Here is a 14,839-nt window from a genome sequence, read left to right as displayed (position 1 = left end):
CTGTTCATTAGACATGAATGCATGAAATCGATGATGAGCCGCATTGCATTTTTTCTGCAATGAAATGTCCTTGCAGCTGTATTTTAGACACTTTCCATGACACTACTGTGTAAAGTAACATTTTATTTTTTTTCTAGAAACTAGACACCTGTCGACATACTTTGAGCTTAACTTGCCAATCTCAAAGATTTTCGTTAAAATAAATGTCCGTTAAGTCACTATCGCTGTATGAGGTAACACAAAGGTGATTGAGAAATTGCCACTTTAACATATGAATACAATTAATTATGTTCTCTCTTTTCCAGCTTTATAGCCGGATGCTTTTTTTTTCCAAGTAGCGTTTACTTTAGTGAACTACTTTCCTGCGGGTGGCAGCTTTTCTATAAATTAACTATTAACGTTGTTGATTAATTGAGTAGCTAAGCCCCTTTCAGAGTAGCTTTTAAAAATTGCTGCTAAAAATAAAAATGAAATGTGTGAAATTAAATGTATGCAAAACATGACTAATAAAGCGATTTTCTTGAGCAGAAGTCAGAGCTCCCAGCGCCTTGTCTTTGTGATGCATTGTCATAACTCCTAATTATCCTCGTCTGGAGAGAAGCCGTTTACGACTCTGGAACCACATCTCATCCTGTTTTCCTTTTCCTTTTTTTTTTTTTTCCAGATTTTTCGCCGAGCAGACAAAAACGGTAAGTGAACAGTAACAACACAACATACTTGTTGGTAATTAATTTGTCACCGGGTCCACCTTCGGTTTCAGTTTCCCCACATCCTCCCGTCGCGGTGCCTTTGGCGTGGTGGTGAGGGGAGTATCATGGCTTTGCATGAACGGATCTACGCATGATGCTCCTGTTCTCTCTCTTAAGCTCCAGCGGGTTTCTCCGCCCAATTAAAATGATGTTGAGAAGCTGGATTACAACAGCGGCTGCAGGAAAGTGTCACCAGACGTTATGCAGCTCCCCGTCAGCCCGGGCGCTGGGCATAGTTTGCAGTGAATAGGAATCAGGTTAATGTGCACTCGGCGCTGCTCGGCTGTCCAAACACATAACGTTCGGCTGACACCTTGGGTAACATTGATTACTTGGCGTCAGATCCAACATCAATCTGTTTGTATTCTGGTCCATTTGATTTATTTTCCAAACAGGCCCCTGTGCGTGACGAGCATTGTGGCGGTCAAAGTTCACCGGCACATAGTCGGCCTGTCGACGATTGATTGTCATACAGATAATTGCGATTAACAATTGAATTGTCAAATCTTTTTTGTTCATTTACGGAGTCTAGTAATAGTCTAACCGCATAATAGTTCAATAATAGTGTAAAAACAGTGTAATAATAGTGTAATGACACATATCCATCTCATGAAGTGAACTTTATGGAAGCTGAACATCGGAATATAAAAATCCTGGTAGGGAGTTAATTTGCGTCAACTTAACACCACCTAATACACGTTCCATTCATTGGGACATTTTTAGGATTAGAGTTGTTCCGATACTGATACCACTATCTGAAATGTTAACGTAAAATGCTGGATCGGGTATCGTGAGTAGGCGAGTCTATGAACCGATCTGATATCATGTAATTTATCATGTGATGAATGTGATGATTGTGTTGAATAATGGAAATTGTAGCTGGATGCGTAGTTGGAGGTCGCAAACTGTCGCAAACACTGACGTAAAGCAAACAGTAGACTGTCGCAAAGAACACTACGCTGTCACAAACAACGTAAAGCAGTAACACTAGGCTGTCACAAACAACGTAAAGCAGAACACTACACTGTCGCAAACATTAACGTAAAGCGGAACACCACACTGTCAAAAACATTAACGTAAAGCAGTAACACTACGCTGTCACAAACATTAACGTAAAGCGGAACACTACTGTCACAAACATTAACGTAAAGGTGAACTCTACACTGTCACAAACATTAACGTAAAGCGGAACACTACACTGTCACAAACATTAACGTAAAGCGGAACACTACACTGTCAAAAACATTAACGTAAAGCGGAACACTACACTGTCACAAACATTAACGTAAAGCAGAACACTACACTGTCACAAACATGAACGTAAAGCAGAACACTATGCAGTCACTAACATTAACGTAAAGCGGAACACTACTCTGTCACAAACATTAACGTAAAGGGGAACACTACACTGTCACAAACGTTAATGTAAAGCGGAACACTACACTGTCAAAAACATTAACGTAAAGGGGAACACTACACTGTCACAAACATTAATGTAAAGCGGAACACTACACTGTCACAAACATTAATGTAAAGCGGAACACTACACTGTCAAAAACGTGAACGTGAATCGGAACACTACGCTGTCACATACTTTAACGTAAAGCGGAACACTACGCTGTCACAAACATTAACGTAAAGCGGAACACTACTCTGTCACAAACATTAACGTAAAGCAGAACACTACGCTGTCACAAACATTAACGTAAAGCGGAACACTACGCTGTCACAAACATTAACGTAAAGGGGAACACTACACTGTCACAAACATTAACGTAAAGCAGAACACTACGCTGTCACAAACATTAACGTAAAGCGGAACACTACGCTGTCACAAACATTAACGTAAAGCGGAACACTACGCTGTCACAAACATTAACGTAAAGGGGAACACTACACTGTCACAAACATTAACGTAAAGCGCAACACTACTCTGTCACAAACATTAACGTAAAGGGGAACACTACACTGTCACAAACATTAATGTAAAGCGGAACACTACACTGTCACAAACATTAATGTAAAGCGGAACACTACACTGTCAAAAACGTGAACGTGAATCGGAACACTACGCTGTCACATACTTTAACGTAAAGCGGAACACTACGCTGTCACAAACATTAACGTAAAGCGGAACACTACTCTGTCACAAACATTAACGTAAAGCAGAACACTACGCTGTCACAAACATTAACGTAAAGCGGAACACTACGCTGTCACAAACATTAACGTAAAGGGGAACACTACACTGTCACAAACATTAACGTAAAGCGCAACACTACTCTGTCACAAACATTAACGTAAAGCAGAACACTACACTGTCACAAACATTAACGTAAAGCGGAAGACTACACTGTCAAAAACATTAACGTAAAGCGGAACACTACACTGTCACAAACATTAACGTAAAGCGGAACACTATGCAGTCACAAACATGAACGTAAAGCGGAACACTATGCAGTCACTAACATTAACGTAAAGCGGAACACTATGCAGTCACAAACATGAACGTAAAGCGGAACACTATGCAGTCACAAACATTAACGTAAAGCGGAACACTATGCAGTCACAAACATTAATGTAAAGCAGAACACCACGCTGTCACAAACATTAACGTAAAGCGGAACACTACGCTGTCACAAACATTAACGTAAAGCGGAACACTACGCTGTCACAAACCTTAACATAAAGCGGAACACTACTCTGTACAAACATTAACGTAAAGCGGAACACTACGCTGTCACAAACTTCAACGTAAATCGGAACACTACACTGTCACAAACATTAACGTAAAGCGGGACACTATGCTGTCACAAACATTTACGTAAAGCGGAACACTACGCTGTCACATCCAGTAGTATACAGCAGTTTGAAAAAAAACCAACATATTTTATATATATATATATATATATATATATATATATATATATATATATATATATATATATGTGTGTGTATATGTGTGTGTGTAATTATTATTATTATTTTATTTTTATTTTTTTAATGCACTAGTATCGGATCGGTACTCATATCCGCCGATACGCAAGTTCAGGTATCTAACATGGTATCGGGAAGGATAAAATGATATCGAAACATATAAACATATGGAAACGTATGATTGTGGAATCTAACGATTTCACAGAATAATTGCCGTCAGCTGAAATAATGCTGAAAAATATGTACATAGAGAGAGGTTAGGGTAAGGATTAGAGAATATGTACATATTAGCGTTAGGATTAGAGAATATGTACATATTAGGGTTAGAGAATAAGGTAAACCTAACCCTAAACCTGAAAACTCAAAATGCTATTTGTCACGGTCCAATCTCAGATTAAATAATGATGTTCCAAAACAGACGGAGCAGAAGTGGTTGTCATTGGAATACTTGCACTTTAATCAGAGCCACCAAACAGCAATTACCCCCAAACAGCCCTTAATCCCTGTGGAGATGGAATTATACCTCCACGCCAACGGACTTCCATCATGATCAGTTCCATCAGGTTGTGAACGAGGGAGGGAGGAAAGCGAGACAGAAATGCAGAAGAAGAATAAAGGGAGCAGTGGAGTGAAGAAGAGGGAACATGATGTACAGCGTACGGTGAAGAAGAAGCACCCCAGTGTGGTATTCATTCTTCTTCTTTTTCTTCTTCTTATGTTTCTGCTTATCTTTTCAGTAATTACCTCCCCTGGGACGGTGCTGTATACACTGTACATCAACCAATCTACACCACAAGTATACACAGGAGATGTTTACGGTGGAATATGTACGGGTATGATGCGAGTTGTAATTGGTTTAAAAGAAAGTATGGCGTATACACCAATGATATGATGCTGTTACACCCTCCTTGACCAAATAATCTTGTGAAGCTGATGAACAGGGGGTTGTCTATGAAGACAGAGGGGTGTTAAAGACTTCTTTCCAGAGGAGACTCCTGGAGACTTCTAGTCCACTATTAGAAAATAAATGCCCCCCCCCAATTTTTTGTTTGCTAAGTTTGAGTTTACAGGGTAGATAACAGAATATAAATGAGGCAGCGAAGCATGCGATCGTGCATAAAGCGCCCGGGATAATTGGTCAGATTACATAACAGCAGGGACCTCAGTACAGCTGAGAGAGCCAAACGGACCTCAGTTCTTCTGATTTGTGATTAGTTAGTTAATATCTGTGTGGGCCTGAGGCTGGGAGTGGCCTTTCCTACTCCCTGCTTTTAAAAATATAGTTTTGTGGGTTGTTCTTACAGGATTAGCGACGAAAGGTTTGTCTCTTTTTGGAGATTCAGCTCTTTGCGAGTGACTCAGTGAAAAAGAAACATTTGTTAAAATTTTCCACTCTTTTTTTGTTTGATTCATTCACTGTAACAGGTTAGGGTCTAGTAACGGGTTAGTCCAACCCTAAACCGAGTCAGAGGAGTCGGCTCGGCTATGACCTGTGAATGGAATCACAAGAATCATTCAATTCTGTTAAAGTTAATTATTTAAGTGGAATGTAAAGTGTAAGTCGGTCACATTCAATATGAATTACGTCAAATGCCTTCACCTTTTTTTCACGTGAATTTAATCCTCAGTGATTCTTTTTCTGTTCGTGAGAAGAGGATTCGGTCACTCGCACTCTGCGGGGCTTGTGAAGAAGGCGCGACGACCCTTTTAGATCAGTCCGCTACAAATTAATCGTTTGTGAATTTTGCATCACTACAGGATGAAGGATGACCTTCCCCAGGTACTGGGTACAGGCACTGTTTGTCATTGTTGCTCGTCTCTTCTGCTCACTTTGTGGCAGAGCACCATTTAAATATGCTGGACATGGGTCAAGGAACTTTGACTTTTGGAGTTGACTTTTCTTCGGGCGAAGAGATGAAAGCACTATGTAGGCTTATATCGGGATCTGAATGCTCGAAAGCCAATTCTATCTTGGATTTTGCAACATATGGCCTTCTGAAACACTTTTTAAGTGGAGCACAGATGCTAAGAATACCAGCGCCAGTGATGGCATGGATGAGTTGTATTTGCGCCGGCCTTTCACATAGTGCCCAACAAGATGAAGATGTGCAGGAACTTCTTCTCTTAGTAGCACAAGCCGTTTTGAAGCCTTTATGCATCCTTGGGAATTTATAAACCACTTAGGAGAGTCGGGATCCTCGGCAGCAAAGGCACTGACCTTTGGAGAGGCTGGAGTGTGGCCTACTTCGTGCCCTACTTACTTTACTTCGCTTCCTGTGCTCCCTGATTTTGATTTTGTTTACTCTGCCCCTGCCCGGCATGTAGTAGGAAAGTACAAAAAAGGAGCATGTATTCAGCTGTCAGAGATAAACCGATACACTAGAATCTCAATCTGAATTTGGAAATCAGTTATAATCTGAATCGTATATTGTAGGTGTTTTGATTATTGTTAATACTGTATATTATCATGTGAGCCACTTGTGTCACCACATTTTTGCCCAGAGATCACCTGAGCTGTTTCCCTTATTGGGGGAATTTAACATATGGAAAATGTAAAAAAAAACCTGATGAATACTAAAGAGGAATATTCTCTTTTCTATTTCATGGTTATTAACAGTTGACTATGTTGTAGAGTTATGAGTTTACAACCTTTTTTTTTCCTGCCGAGACCCCTAAATCAAACCTGATTCAATTGGAGACCCCCCCTATTTAAAAGGTGCAATACTTTTTTTGTGTATTTATTAGTGGTGGGTTGTCATTTTTGTCCAAATTTGTTATCGAGTAAAAATTGTTGGTAGAGAATGCATGTCTTTGTGTATACTATCATTAGAACATATAGTCATGGATTTACCTAAGCCTAACCCTAACCCTAACATAATCTTGGCATCCACAAAACTGCCCTTTGGATGGATGGATAAAGAGAGAGAGAGAGAGAGAGAGGGAGGGAGGGATGAATGGATGGATACATACACATATATACAGGAGAAAGAGATCGAGAGAGAGAGAGAGGGAGAGAGAGGGACAGACATATATATATATATATAGACAGAATTATACTATATATTCAGCTTGGAATAAAAATGAAAGAGTAAAAATTAATAAAACAGAGAACACCACTTTCTCAAATGCATTCTCGGATCCCTCACAAATTCTTTAATTCTTAGTTCTAAAAATGAAAGGTAGCCCAAGAACATCTACTGTCTGTGAGCTAAAGAATAAAAGGAAAGGAAAAATAAATTATTAGGTGTACTTTCCGTCTTGCCCGTCTCCGAATTAATCCACAAAAAAATAATTAGTCAATGGGGTCTTTGAGTTGTGTACATCTAATTTTTCTCCCTTTTTTTCATTCTTATTATTATTGTAAAAAATGAATCTTCTGCATCCCCGCAGACCCAATGAATGAAAAAAAAGGATTTAAAAATGGTGACACACTTTAACTCAGAAACAATAGTGAGGTAGGAAGTTATGTGACTCGTTAAAATAAAAAAACGAGACACGCACTACGGCTGTTAACTTCTCTAAAAATCGTATTAATTAAATTTGACATCAACCATATCAAGAAGCAGATTTGGAAGCCCTTCGCCTTAAGGTTCATCGAGTAGTGGTGAGGTGCTTGGTGGCTCTCCAGAGCTGTTGGGCCGGGTGGAGTCCGGCCGCTCACTGCAGCTCGTCCCTTCTGCCGGTGATTTCCATTTCCCTGTGGGCGCCCTCTGTCTAGACGGTGTCGGGCAGGAAGTCCCAAAGTTCCCAGGCAGACCGGAATGACTCGCTCTTGTGACAATTATACAAACATAAAATAAAATGAAAATAAATGATTCAAACATCAGTCATCTTTCAAACCATTCACTCAGTAACATAACATTTGTAACTCCTTAACTATTAAGACGATTTCTAATTACCAACTATTAAAACGTCATTTGAACACTTCTAACGAATGACATACAGTCATTCTCTTTAATCTGATTATACCACACACAATGGGCAGGGTGATCTGGGTGGTTATCGTGGTTTCTACATGTTGGCCACTAGATGGTAACCTGGCAACATGAGCGCTAGTACATTTGAAATGAGGTTGTGTAACTTCGTCATTTTACATCGTACAATGACGAGAGTTGGATCATTCTTCATAGAAACATCTGTGGAAATCATGTCACTAAAATTACTGACTGATTTGACCTTGGTTTACATTAATGCAGACTTAGGTTTAGACACAAAGGAAAGATTGCAGATGCAAATTATCCAGGTGGGTCTTTTCCTTCTAGAGTTTTTGGGGTTTTGGAGACCGGCTCTTCATGGGGGGGTTTGGCTTGATCAAGGGAAACAGGGGATCGTTGTTTGGTCCACTGACCCCACTCGGTCCTTGAGTGGTTTCATGATCCAAAAGGAAAGAATTTGGGTTACGTGTGAAGAGGGGGATCGACATGGAAAGAGAGGGGGGAGTTGGTCCAATCTCGGCCTGAGATAACAAACAGCCAAATGAGAATTATGTCTTTAATGTCTTTCTTCGTTCCCTCCCCTGGTGTGAAAGTCCACGTCCCTGTCTGGGGAGCGTCCCATTGATGCCTTTATTGTTTGAGAATGTAAACAAGAGTTAACAGATCCAAATCCAGGACCTCACACCTGTGAATGCGATGTTCACATCGAATGTGTTGAAAACAAAGCAACCATTCACATGTTTCAGGGTGCGTTCACATTTTGTGGCAAGTTTCGGTCCAAGACATGGTATTGGAACTGGTCTTTAAACTTGGGTTAAAACTAAGCAAATAGGTAACGTATGTGAAATAATGACGTTATTAACATTAACCTTGGAGGCCACCATATTCACTATCTATAAGAGTGAATTGCGCTTGTTTTTTATGTTTTTGTGCACTTTGCAAACACTATATAAAGGGAGTTTTAAAACATCATTCATGGAACATGATAAATGTTCAGCTGATCAAACTCGTCACTGTTCTGAAAAAAAATTAAATTTTCCCTGACATAGTGTATTTTGTGATGCGAAACCCAGACGCAATTCATCCACTACGGGAGGATACAAATCTCAGATGTGATTATGTATTTGGTGTGAAGTATGCTTTAACATGGAGTAGCACTATGCTAACTAGAAGTAGTGAACCCAGTGTGGGCTGATGAAAGTTAGTAAGTAAGTGAATAACTCAGGAAGTAGAGGTCGTAGCAGCAGAGAAGCGATAATGTTCAGTGGGCTATACAACAGCATTAGTGTCAATCCAATGATAGAAGTATGGTTAATTATATAGTAAGTAAAGTATATACCATTTACTATTAATAGTAATGTATAATATTGGCTGGTATTATAATGACCAAGTATAATGCAATATAGTAGTATGAAGTAGAGTATAGTATGAAATAGCATAGTTTAGTACACTATATACTATACTGTATATATATTTAACAATTTTTATATTTGACAGGTTAATAATAGTTCATCTAAAGTGTGTCCCAGTCCCAGTCGTCATCATTAGTCCATCTCAGAGCCACTGCCGGTCCAACGCCCTAAAACGCTGGAGGTTTTCCAGACACTAGCTCTGTGGTGAGTATCAAACAGAAGTGTGGGATGGACGACGGAGGGACCATTTGGCCTCTAACGATGGGACCGACGCGGCGGGAGTGAAAAATAGTCTGTAAAGTGAAATAAACCAAGCACAATAAGGCTTTCTAAAAGTAAGATAGAAAACATTTGGAAATTGAAATCATCAGTCCAATTGACCTTTTATGATGTTTGTGATGTAGAATGTTTTGTGGGGAAAGGTTTTTGCCAAAAGACATACGTAAAGTAACACTGGTACGACAGGTTTTGACAGTTACGACGTATACGCCCGCAGGACACTCGCACCTAGTTTTGGATTAGGACCCACCAGTTGAGAATCTTTCCTATCTAGGGCGGTGATTTCCAACATGGAGTGCTAGGTCCCCACAGGGGGTCACCAGACCTCAAAGGAGTGGGTCGATTTGAGGCAGATGTTTCCTAATCGTCAAAATATTGCTTCAAAAGTCCACATGCCCTAAAAACCTCGTGCTCTCTACCGCGAGAATAAAACCAATTCAGACAAAAATGGTTTGTCAAGAAAATATAGTGTAAATCTTTTCAATTTAGGGGATTTAGGGGTTTTCTGAAGGAAAAGAGGTTGACAACCACTTATTTAGGGGACAGAAAAACAATAAACTTGGGGAGATTGTGGATGCCAACATTATTTTTTATATTATTGAAATCAGTGGTTCCCAACCTGGCGTGCTAGGCCCCCACAGGGGGTCCCCATAGATCGCACGGGAGGGTCGTGAGGCCTTGCGACCATTTGAGGCATATCTTTTCTAATAGTCAAAAATTGCTTCAAAGATCAAGTATTAATTCAAATATAAATGAAAACAAAATCCATGACTATATGTTGTAATGTTTGGAACGCCATAAACTTTGCTCTCTCTATGATGAAAATAGAACAAATTCAGACAAAAAACACCGCAGATCAATAAGTACATGAAAAGATACTGTATATATTGTGTCTATTGTATTGTGTGTTTTTATTGGCAATCATAACTCAAAATACTGTTAAAAACCATGAAATAATTACAACCATGAAAGAATATTCTCCTTAAACAATATCCTCTTTAACATTTAGTTTTTATTTTTATTTTTTTGCATTTTTAAATGTTAAATCAGGTTGAATCAGTTTGTTTCATTTCGGGGGTTTCTGAAGGAAAACAAAAGGCTTAGAGCCACTTATCTAGGGGCAGAAGAAAGATAAAGTGGGATACGCACACACGCACGCACACACGCACGCACGCACGCACACATACACACACACACACACACACACACACACACACACACACACAGCCAAAAAGTAGTGTGTGTGTTCGACCTCCACATTATGGATTCTGGTCGGGGACGAGGCTGCGGCCCAGCAGATGGTCGCGGCTCTCGTCCTTCAGCTCCCGACTTTGCTGAATCAGCCGTCTGGAACGCACATTATCATCACCTTTTAAAGAAAAAAAAATTCATTGACACGTTGTTTTGATCCACATCCAATGAAGTCCCGACGACGGTCCACTCTGTGTCATCGTTTGTTGGTTAAAAGCTTCTGATCCTGCCGCAGGATGTGAACATTTTGCGGCAGGATCTGCTTGTGATTCTGCTTCTTTTTTTTCTTCTTCTCGATTCTCGATGAGTAGAAACATTTTGGAAAAGGAGGCGCCAAAAAGGTCTTTGCGCCAACTCATTCCAAGTTGGGCTGTTCCTGTGTTTGGCTGATTGTCCGTCCGACGGCGTACATCCGCGTCTGGTGGCCTAATCCTGTTTTTGGCTTCTTTACGTTTCTGTCATTTGGCCCTTGTTGGTTTGGATTATTTCATGCTTATTTCTGTTTCTTGACATGTTGCCGCCAAAAGTGTTGCTTACTGCACTATGCCGTTAGAAGCCATAAGAACATTTAAGACAGAATGATTGATGGATGGATAGTGAGGTGGGGGTGGATGCATGGATATCATTATTCTTTTTTCACGATACTAAGGTGGTTCTATGGTTCTCATCCTCTTCTGTTTCAGACGATGGTAAACTGTCCTTTGAGGAGTTCAACACCTACTTTGCCGACGGAATTCTGACGACAGAGGAGCTGCAGGAGCTTTTCTACTCCATTGATGGACGACAGAACAAGTAGGTTCCTTTTCCTAGTTCCTAGGTTCCCTTTCCTAGTTCCTAGGTTGCTTTTCCTAGGTTCTAGGTTCCTTTTCCTAGTTCCTGGTTTCCTTTTACGAGTTCCTAGGTTACTCTTCCGAGGTCCTTTGTTCCATTTCCAAGTTCCTAGGTTCCTTTTCTACAGGATCCGTCAGAATTTAATGCGATCAAGTTTGAAGCTATTTGGTCCATTGACATTAACAGCAAAACAAAAGCTTCAAATTCAAGTGAAGAAAACAAAGGTATTTTTCCTCTAAGAATAGGTTTGTTTATGTGGCCTCCAGTCTCCCATTAAAACACTCTTTTGCATCGACTGCAGCGGCATAGACCTTATCTTCCCGCCTGCGGCTCCATTAGAGGAGATGGAGCTGCACCCCATCTCCCAGGCAGCTCCAGCACAGTGCACTGGGAACAAAGATTGAGATTTTAAAAAAGCACATGAATCAACACAAAGTCAAAAGTGTCTTCAGTTGAATGACGATCCCTCCGGTTGTTTTTGGATTGTCTTATCTTGTGTAAGCTGTTTTAGGAAATAGTTGTAATATAATTCACCTCTCCGTGTACGTCCATACAGAACACTGTTTAACTGTCATTACTCACAGGCGTGGGCGATATATTGTTATTGTATCGATATCCGATATGAGACCAGATATCGTATGGGATTTTGGTTATTGTAATATCGCAACATAGTCAAACGTTGTCTTTATGGCTGCATTACAGTTAAGTAATGCAGTTTTCTGACCTTTGGAGACTGTCCTTGCTCTTCTAATCAATGGTCATAATATCCACATTGGTAATGATAATCTCTTGTGTGTAAATATCTTATGAAAGCACCAATAGTGCAAAATAGCACCAATAGTCCAAATCCCAAAAATATGGTAAAAATGATCAATATTGAGGTATTCAGTCAAAAAACATATAGCTAAAAATATACAGTGGTACCTCGACTTACGACTGTATTTCCTTCTATAAGAACGGTCGTATGTTAAAACAGTCGTATGTCGAAGCAGTTTTTCCCATATGAATTATGAAATCATGAAGGGTGAAAATAAACTAAATACACAGCACAAACACAGTAAATATGAAAAAAACATCGATAAGCCACGAACTACGTGCACACACGATGTAGGTCGCCCGCTGACTGACTGCCGACTGACTGCTGACTGACTGCTGACTGACTGCTGACTGGCTGCCGACTGACTGCTGACTGACTGCTGACTGACCGTTGACTGGCCGCCGACGCGCCAACTGCAAATTTCCACGCTCGTATCTCGGAGCAGTCGGTCGAAAGTCGATACAAATTTTCGCGACTAGCACTGGTGGTAGCTTGGATTAGTCGTAGGTAGATGCAGTCGTAAGCCGAGGTACCACTGTTCTTTTATTTCGTCAATAACGCTCTGACTTCTGTCTGTACTGAGCGCTTCACAGGCTCTTAAAGGACAGTCATCTTGGCTTTCTGACGACTCATTTGGCCCGTTAAACCCCATCGCAGGCTGTTGGGGAGGTGATTCCATCTGCATTGATGGTGCTGTTATCGGCTCTTTGCCGGTTCTAGTTGTTGTAAAAACAATGTTTTAACGCCGCATCATTTGCAGAAGCACCCTTTATCCCCTTTGAATGTCCGTTTACCGATTGCAGACCAATACGCTCAAGATGGTTTTGGGATCACGTTGGGCGAAGCAACTGAGCGAGCGTTGCCCGGCTTTTGTTTTCCTGTCTTGTCGTTCTGGACGTGGAACACTGTGCACTTCACCAGCCGCTGCACAACCCTGCAGTTAAACCACATCTTTCTCACGGCTGTCGAAACTGCTAGTCAGTGGAAGACACTTTACCCAGAGCCGCTCAGGCTTTATGAACCATTTCTCACCTGCCCTGGGTTTATTATGGGATGTTTTGAACTTCTATCCCTTTCTGAAGTTACTGTATCTGGGTCCGTTGCCTTCGGAGGAAAGGGAATTTATATTCATTGGGTACTTTTCAAGCTTGTGTTCCTCGCCGCTGACAATCGTTGGAAGCCAAAGCGAGGCGTGTTCGTATGAAGAGCCCGTCTGTCCAAACCGTCTGGCAGCTCGGCTGAAATAATCAAAGTGGACGCGATGGACGGAAAACACTCTTCCACAAGCGCTCAGGGGCATTAGAACAAGGGGGTGCTAAATACTAAACGGGAGCGGGACAGAATTAAACACACCAACGTGTTGAGATTGATTTTTTTAAGGCCAAGTTGATGATATACAAAATGGTATATGTGTGGTGTTATCGTGTAGGAAGGCTGTAGATGACCCCGTCTACAAGCTATTTCTTTCCGTCTAGTGCAGTGTTTCCCATCCTTTTTTTGCCACGGCACACTCTTGAGAATTAAATCTTCGCTCGGCACAACACCACTATTCTGTGCTTATTATTATGGCCTACTAATATGTGATGCAAAAAAAACCAATTCGGTCGTCGCAAACCAATCGTTGAAATGAGCCGGGAGTAGGCAAAAGAATGGGCGAGGGAATCTACGATATACAAAGTGAAAATAATTAGTTATTGGAGGACTAAAGTTAAGAAAATAACTATGCATTTGGCATAATTCATATAGAATGTGACTGATTTACTCTTTGCATTCCACCAAAATGAATAATTTTGACACAATTAAATGTTTGTTGTGAGAATTCCATTCACAACTCAGAGCAGTTCATTGGACATGGTTGAGGAAGGCCTCCCTCGCTCACCCTGCGCCACACCAACGGAACCAAGCGAAGGAAGAGTCGTACAATCGAACGACTCTTTCTACTGAGTGACTCGTAAAGAACCAGATCCGAAAAAAGCCTTGAACAGCACCACTAGTAATTCTCACTTTAAGTGTGCAACGTGAGCTTGTTGTGATGGACGCAGAGCTGCTGTTCTCCCGGGACTGATGAATGACAGGAATTAGTGCAGCCGTGCAATTTAGATCTTGCAACACAAGACACAACACAAGTACTTGAGGTGGAATGTGGTTTAGCGTATGCATAATTACTGCATGTTGTGGTGTATTGTGAAGAATATACAAACCTATTTAAGCGAACAATTCACATTGCTTGCATAGCAACCTTTTGAAAACAGAGTTAACAAAGTGGTTTGCATTGAACAAAAACAAATTGATCAAGGATCTAAAAATCTAGTGAAAGAAATTGATTTGTATGCTGCAAAACCAACCAAGTTGGCATTTAAAGAGCAGCTGAATTCATTCTTGTTCCAAGAAAAACAACAATAAATTGTTTTGTAATTGAGTAAATTCGGACGAGGACCGACTGTTATAATCATAATTAGCCCAGCCAACCAAACCCCGGATTGGGGAGTTTCCTGAAATTCCACTCCAGCTTAAATGAATGTGACAGAAACAGCTTTGAATTCACTCCCTCTCGGATGGCATTAACTTTAACATTCCCCCCTAATTTTTACCCTCCTTCTCCTCCCCTGCCGCGCTCCGCAGCAACCT

General features: G+C 40.7%; 1 protein-coding gene across 1 annotated transcript in view; it reads left to right on the top strand.

The window, feature by feature from the left end:
- Positions 1-14,839, top strand: part of necab3 (N-terminal EF-hand calcium binding protein 3) — a gene marked incomplete at both ends in the record, with an annotated part of 37,255 nt that overhangs the window by 3,229 nt on the left and 19,187 nt on the right. The window contains 3 exons of the mRNA XM_080001024.1: positions 665-689; positions 11,247-11,355; positions 14,834-14,839. The exon at positions 14,834-14,839 is cut by the window's right edge and continues 20 nt beyond it. Coding sequence (XP_079857150.1) covers positions 665-689; positions 11,247-11,355; positions 14,834-14,839 — 140 coding nt within the window. The remainder of the gene's footprint in view (positions 1-664; positions 690-11,246; positions 11,356-14,833) is intronic.

The sequence above is a fragment of the Zeus faber genome, assembly GCF_960531495.2.
Source record: "Zeus faber genome assembly, chromosome: 5".
Taxonomy (NCBI): domain Eukaryota; kingdom Metazoa; phylum Chordata; class Actinopteri; order Zeiformes; family Zeidae; genus Zeus; species Zeus faber.
This window is presented reverse-complemented; position numbering and strand designations above follow the sequence as displayed.